The sequence below is a fragment of the Eimeria acervulina genome, genomic scaffold (assembly GCF_000499425.1).
Source record: "Eimeria acervulina Houghton genomic scaffold, Eah_scaff1448, whole genome shotgun sequence".
In the NCBI taxonomy this organism is placed as follows: domain Eukaryota; phylum Apicomplexa; class Conoidasida; order Eucoccidiorida; family Eimeriidae; genus Eimeria; species Eimeria acervulina.
The window spans coordinates 1-7,259 of NW_013549190.1; the positions used below are offsets into that span (position 1 = coordinate 1).

Below are 7,259 nucleotides of genomic sequence, written 5' to 3' on the forward strand. Positions count from 1 at the left end.
TCTCTCTCTGTCTCTGTCTCTCTCTGTCTCTGTCTCTTTCTGTCTCTGTCTCTGTCTCGGTCTCTCTGTCTCTGTCTGTCTCTGTCTCTGTCTGTCTCTGTCTGCTTATCTCCTCTTAATTGTCTCTGTTTGCTCTGTTTGTTTTGCTGCTGCTAGCTGTCTCCTTGTCTCTCTTATTGTTGCAGCTGCGTATACACCTGAACTGTCTCTCTTTCCTGCTGTCTCCTCCTGCTGCGTATGTTTGCATATAAAGTGTCTCCTTGTCTATTTTTTTGTCTCTTGTGTCTCCTTTGTTTATTATTTATTTCTTTTGCTTCTGTCTCCTTTGCAGTCTCGCCGCCTAGCGCAGCAAACTTTAAGAGAAGCCTGTGGGGTGTACGTGGGGATCCGATCCCCGCTGCTGCGCCTCACGTTGCAGCTGCTAGAGGCGAACACACAGCAGCTGCAGGATACACCTACACAGCAGCAGCAGCTGCAGCAGCATGAACAGCAGCAGCAGGTAAGGGGTCTTGCTGCTAGCGCGGCTGCCTGGCCTCTCTTTGCTATGCACTCAGGTGTCTGCTGTCTCTTCTTAGCTGTCTCCTTTCTGCTGTCTCCTTTCTGCTGTTTGCTGCCTCTGGTCTCATCTCTGGTGTCTCCTTTTGCTGCTGCTGGGGGGTGAAAGAGAAGCAAAAGAAACAGAAGAAGGAGACAGAGCGGGAGCAGCAGATAGTGCAGCAAATAGAAAGAGACAGATATACACCGAACAACAGAAAGACATTGGAAGCAGCAGCAACAGCATCTGCTGCTGCCGCTGCTGCTGCAGCAGCAGCAGCAACAGCAATAACAGTCTCCTCAAGGAGACAGACACCGGAGCGTTTTGTCTTCTGCTTTTCAGGCTGTCTCCCCCATGTCTAACAACAGCAGCAGCCCATCGGATACAGCAGCAGGTGAGCAGCAGCAGCAGTTAGCTGCCGCTGAGCAGCAGCGGCAGCAGCAGTAGCAGCAGCAACAGCAGCAGTGCTCACGTAGGGTGCTTCAGGGCCAGCCGGGGGAACGAAAACAGCAGCAACAGCAACAGCAGCAGCAGCAGCGGTTGTTGTATTAATAGGGGGAGTATGTCTCTGTCTCCTCAGCAGCGTTTGTCTCTGTCTCTGTCTCTGTCTGCTGTCTCCTTTCTGCAGCAAGTGCTGTCTCCTCGTCTGTAGAAGGGACCCCTCATTCTCCCTCTGCACCGACCCCCACCAACAGCAGCAGCAACAACAACAGAAGCAGCAACAGCAGCAGCAGCAGCAGCAGCAGCAGCAGCATGGCAGCAGCGCTGCAGCACGCTCGTCTGACGGGTGCTGCTCACATATTAAATTCACCTTCGATGCTGCGGCGTCTCTTCATTGATCTGCGAAGTTTGGCGCAGTGCTGCAGGTGTCTCCTTTCTGTTTTGCTGCTGCGGTTAGAGACAAACTCGCTGCAGCAGAGATGGTTTGCTGTAGCAAATGCTATTCTTGCCAATAGAGAGGCCCTCAACAGACACAGTCCTTTATTCCGAGAAGAAATCATTGAGGTCGCACTCGCTGCTGCTGCTGCTGCTGCTGCTGCTGCTGCTGCTACTCATGCTGCTGCTCATGCTCATCCTGCTGCTGTTTACGCTGCTGCTGCTGCGCATGCTGCTACTCATGCTGCTGCTCATGCTCATCCTGCTGCTGCTTACGCTGCTGCTGCTGCTGCGCATGCTGCTGCTGTTTGCTGCTGCTTATGCTGCTGCTGCTCCTTATGCTGCTGCTGTTGCTGCTGTTGCTGCTGCTGTTGATGGAAGGGAAAGGCTTCTGCTGCTGCTGCTGCTGCACATCCTTGTGGACTCTAGTGTGCTGCTACGTCTGGTGCTGCTTCTGCTTTTTCTGCTGCTATTGCTGTGTATTCGTTGCTGCTTTTTCTGCTCATGCTGCTTCTGATCTTGCTGCTGCTGCTGCTGCTGGTGCTGCAGGGCCTAGTGAATCCTACTCTGAAGCGTTTGCTGTGCAAGGAGAGGGTGTCTCCTTCTGTCTCCGGAGGCGTGCACTGGCGTTACTCTTTAGTTGGGGGCTCATTTGCTGTTGTCTTTAATTCGCCTCCTGCTGCTGCTTCGCTGCCGCTGCTGTGGAGGTGGCTTGTTGCTGCTGCAGCAGATCCGCTAGAACCCCCAGTTGTTGCTGCTGTTGCTGCCTTCGGGCTCATGCAGCTGCTGCATTACCTCAGCAAACATCAAGCTCTCATCCCCACCGATAGTAAACCCTAAACCCTAAACCCTAAACCCTAAACCCTAAGCCTGCATTGGCACACCCACAAATGGAGCCCTACCACCGTAGTTGCTGCTGCTGTTGATGCTGCTGCTGCTGCTGTTGTTGGTGCTGCTAATACTTGCGCTGCTGCTGCTGTTGTTGCTGCTGCTGCTGCTAATCCTGTTTGCTGTCGCTTGTACTACTTATGCTGCTGCTGCTGCTGCTGCTTATTTTCTGTGCTTCCGCCTGCGCCTCTTGTGCTGCTGCTGCTGCTGTTGCTGTGTAATGCAGTGTTAGCTACGCTGCACTCCCCACAGACACTGCAGCGCCTGCTGCAGCGGCAGGTGTCTATACACCATGAGAACATTAGGGGCGTGCAGGGGGGCTACGGGTGCAGCAGCAGCAGCAGCAGCAGAGCAGCAGCAGACAACAGCTTCCTTCTTGTTGCTGCAGTTGTTAAACTATTTAAGACTTGGCCGCAGCAGCCTTCCCCCCGTCTCTCTCGTCTGCTGTCTCTTCATAATATGCTTTTTACTAAGACCCTTCTAACCTTCTTATATAGAACACAGCACATATACAAGCAGCAGCAGCAGCAGCAGCAGATGGAGGTGGATGCTGGACCAGCAGGAACAGCAGTAGGAACAGCAGCAGCAACAGCAGCACCTGCTGCTGCTGGATCATTCAGCGAGCTGCTGCAGCAGGGATTGTCTCCTGTACTTGAAGAGTTGTTTGATGCTCCCAGCACAGAATTAGATAAACATATTACGGCTATTGAAGTTGCTGCTGCTGCTGCAGCAGCAGCAGCAAAGTGGCAGGATGCCGCATGCAGAAACACCTTGTGGGAGATCCTCTGTCCTCTCATGGTCCGATACATAACCCTAAACCCTAAACCCTAAACCCTAAACCCTAAACCCTAACTAGCTCCTTAGACCTTAACCCTAAACCCTAGACCCTAAACGCGAACGAACTAGTTATGCCTAAACCCTAGACCTTGGGAAGGAAGCCCCCTAGGCCCTGAACCCTAAACCCTAATATCTACGATTTGCTAAACCCTAAACCCTAAACCCTAGTGTGGTGTTTGTGCTGTCAGTCTAAGAGCTTCCCTCAGTTGGATGATGAGAGATTAGCTGCCTGGGCCGATGGTTTGCGGTTTGCATTATGCCCCTCACCTACGCCTCTGCTGCTGCAGCAGCAGCAGCAGCAGCAGCAGCAGCAAGGACGGGAGCGGCTGAGGGGAGCAGCAGCAGCAGAAGCAGCAAGGTCTAGGCTGAGGCCCTTCATGAATTTCTTTATTGATGCTGAGAAGGCAGCAACACCGCAGGAGACACTGCTGGTGAGGAGACACTTAAATATAAATAAAGGAGACAGACAAATTTAAAAAAGAGACAGAGAACCTAGATATCGAGGTAGAGATATCTGCTACTGTCGGTGCTGCTGCCTTTGCTGCTACTGTTGCTGTTGCTGCGCCTGCTGCTGCTGCTGCTGCTGCTGCTGCTACTGTTACTGTTGCTGCGTCTGCTGCTTCTGTTTTTCTGCTGCTGCTGATGCTGCTACTGTTACTGTTGCTGCTGAGCCTGCTGCTTCTGCTTTGCTGTTGCTGCTAATGGTGCTTCTGTTACTGTTGTTGCTGCTGCTGCTGCTGCTGCTGCAGTGTGTGCCTACGGGAGACTTAGGGCAGGCTTCTTCTGGGGCCTTAACTCGGCAGCTGCGGCTGTACTACGCGTTGGTGCTGGTATCTACATTTTCTGCTGCTGCTAGCTGCAGCAGCAAGAGCGGCAGTTGCTGCAGCAGCAGCAGCAGCAGCAGCAACGGGAGCTGCTGCTGCAGCTGCGGCTGCTGCTTCGGTGCTGCAACCTTGAGAGCGGGCCAGGAGACGATGAGGCGCTGCTTCGGTCATCCCTACAAACAGGTGCGGCAGCATAGCAAGTGTTGCCTAGGGTTTAGGGTTTAGGGTTTGGGGTTTAGGGTTTAGGGTTTCGGGTTTAGGGCTCAGGGGTTTAAAGCGGAGAAGTTAGGGCTCCGGGTTTATGCAGGGCTTCATACAACGCACGCAACTTTAGGCCTTATGGCTTAGGGTTTAGGGTTTAGGGTTTAGGGTTTAGGGTTTCGGGTTTCGGGTTTGTGTTTCAGGTGCGGGAGGAGGTAGCGCGGCTTGTCGTTGCTTCGGTGATTGGCTTCAACAGAGACGAGCTGCTGCAGCAAGAGACAGACAGGAGACGCTGGCTTGCTGCAGAGACACCAGAAGCAGCAGCAGCAGCAGCTGCTGCTGCTGCAGCGGCTGCTGCTGCTGCGGGTTGCAGCTGCGGATGCGACCCCACTGCTGCTGCGCAGCAGCTTAGGGTGTACATGCAGCAGCAGGCAGCATTGGCCTTGAGCCCCCTAGCAAAGGGGGAGTCTCCTACTGCAGCAGGTTTGTGGCTGCTGCCGTTGCTGCTGCTGCTGTTGCTGCTGCTGCTGCTGCACCTTGTGTGTCCCTGCACGCTTATTTTTACCTCTTCGGTTGCCCTCGTTGCCGAACGTAGACGCTTTGCGCTTACATTTAAGGGCTTGTGGTTTGCGGTTTAGGGTTTAGGGTTTAGGGTTTAGGGTTTGTGCTGCAGAGCGGGAAGCAGGGAAGAGCAGGTCTCCATTTTTATGTGTTTGTTTGACGGCTTTAAGCTGCATCGCGGGCTTAGCAGCAAAACGAGATGCAGAGACACTCTCTTCCTTGGGCGCTGCAGCAAAGCGTTCGTTTGAGGTGTACAGACACCTCACAGCAGCAGCCCCCGCTGACCAGCAGCAGCAGCAGGAACAAGAGGGAGTGCTGCTGTCGCTGCTACTCGCAGCAAGCAAACACCCAGACTGCGATCTCAGCAGCAGCGGGATTATTGCTGCTCAAATCTGCTGCCTTGCAACGCAGCAGCAGCAGCTGCTCACAGATGTGCTGCTGCGCTACAACCCCCTCCAGCAGCAGCTGCTGCTGCTACAGCAGCAGCAGCATAAACAGATTCGCAAGCCTTTGCTGCTGCAGCTAAGAGACTTTGTCTCTTCTCTTGTCTCCTTTATGAGGCATCCGTCATGGAAGGTTCGAGCCCTCATCTTATCGCTGTTAGAGGTAACACTTTGCTGCTGCTGTTGCTGCTGCTGCTGCTGCTGCTGCTGCTGTAGGGCTGTCATGTTGAGTGTTGGTCTCATAGAGCGTTGCAGTTGGCGTTGCTGCTGCTGCGGCTCTGTCTTTGATTCTTTTTCGCTGCTGCGGGTGCACATCTGCTGCTGCAGCAGCAGCAGGATATTCAGCTGCTGCAGCAGCAGCAGCAGCAGATTATTCAATTGCTGCTGTTTCTTTATGGTGCGTGTGCGCATCATCATGCAGCTGAGTGTAACACAGCATCGGTTCTTATTATGTAAAGATGCTGCTTATAAGGAGACACTTAAAGGCATGCTGCAGGGCCTAGCAGACAGCGAAGCAATAGTAAGAGCAGCAGCAAAAGGGTCTCTGACTCCGCTGCTGCTATCAGCTACAGAAGAAGAATGCGCGTAAGATTTAATCTGTCTCCGTTTGTCTTCTACTTACTGTCTCTTATTTTGTGTTCGGCTGTCATCTGCTCTCTCCTTTTGTCTCTTTATCTGTCTCCTTTTGTCTCTTTGTCAGTCTCCTTTTGTCTCTTTATCTGTCTCCTTTTGCCTCTTTATTTGTCTCTTTGTCTGTCTCCTTTTATCTTCTTATCTGACTCCTTTTGTCTCTTTATCTGTCTCCTTTTGTCTCCTCCTGTATATTTTTATCTGTCTCCTTTTGCCTCTTTATCTGTCTCCTCCTGTCTCTTTCTGTCTCTTTCTGTCTCCTTTTGTCTCTTTGCCTCTGTCTTTATTTGTTTTTATTTGTTTTGCTTTTTATGTCTTTGCTTGGTTTTGTTTATTGTATTTGTCTCCTGCATGCGTTTACTTCTTTTGCTTATTTGTATATATTTATTGTATTTGTTCATATTGCTGTCTTTGTTTGTTGCTGTTGTTTATTATATTTATTTATTTATATATATATTTATTTATGTTTGTTTGCTGCATTTGTTTGTTTAGGTTTTACTCTCGCGTATTTTTATGTCTTGCGGGGCCTGCAATATGCGGGGGGCGACAGCAGAAGCATAAACAGCAGCAGCAACAGCAGCAGCAGCAGCAGCAGCAGCAAGAGGCAGCAAAGAAGAACCCGTTAGGGGGTGTCTCTGGTTTAGTGTCTCTTGTTGCAGTGTCTCCTTATTCTGTCCCCTCTTGGCTTCCTCAAACAATCACAGCACTCGCACTCTATGCAAACGCAACGCAGCCAGATGCAATACGCGTAAGCCTGCTGCTGCTGCTGCTGCTGCTTCTCGTGTTGCTGCTGCTGCTGGTGCTGCTGCTGCTGCTGCTGCTGCTGCTGCTGCTCGTGCTGCTGCTGCTGCTGCTCGTGCTGTTGGTCGTGCTGCTGGTGCTGGTCGTGCTGTTGGTCGTGCTGCTGCTGCTGCTCCTGTTGCTGCCCGTGCTGCTGCTCCTATTGCTCCCTGTGCTGCTGCGCGTGCTGCTGCTCCTGTTGCTGCTGCTGTTCGAGCTGTTGCTGGGGTTTGCTGGTGGTGCTGCGGATGCTTATGTTGCTGCTGCTGTTATGTTGCTTTATCGATACGAGGGTATTTAATGTATGCTGTTGTTATTGTGTGTTTATTGGTGGGGTTGTTGTTGTTTGTTTATTAATAGGGTTGTTGCTGTGTGCTTATTAATAAGATTGTTGTTATTGTGTGTTTATTGGTGGGGTTGTTGTTATATGCTTATTAATAAGATTGTTGTTATTGTGTGTGTATGAATAGGGTTGTTGTTGCATGTCAATTATTAATAGCGTTGTTATTGTGTGTTTATGGGTGGGGTTGTTATTGTATGTAAATTAATAGGGTTATAGCTGTATGTCTATGAATAGGGTTGTTGTTGCATGCGTATTAATAGGGTTGTTTGTGTGTGTTTATTGGTGGGGTTGTTATTGTATGTAAATTAATAGGGTTATAGCTGTATGTCTATGAATAGGGT

The 7,259-nt window shown here is 51.1% G+C and overlaps 1 protein-coding gene across 1 annotated transcript; it reads left to right on the forward strand.

Moving 5' to 3' along the window:
* Window positions 1-331: 331 nt before the first annotated feature.
* EAH_00059880 (hypothetical protein, conserved) lies at window positions 332-6,356 on the forward strand (the record flags this gene model as incomplete). Its single annotated transcript, XM_013393536.1, has 10 exons — window positions 332-499; window positions 878-929; window positions 1,164-1,540; window positions 1,961-2,240; window positions 2,526-3,097; window positions 3,325-3,567; window positions 3,886-3,966; window positions 4,365-4,644; window positions 4,835-5,328; window positions 6,288-6,356. Coding segments are annotated over 10 exons (2,616 nt in total), but the record flags the coding sequence as incomplete, so codon positions are not given.
* Window positions 6,357-7,259: the final 903 nt, after the last annotated feature.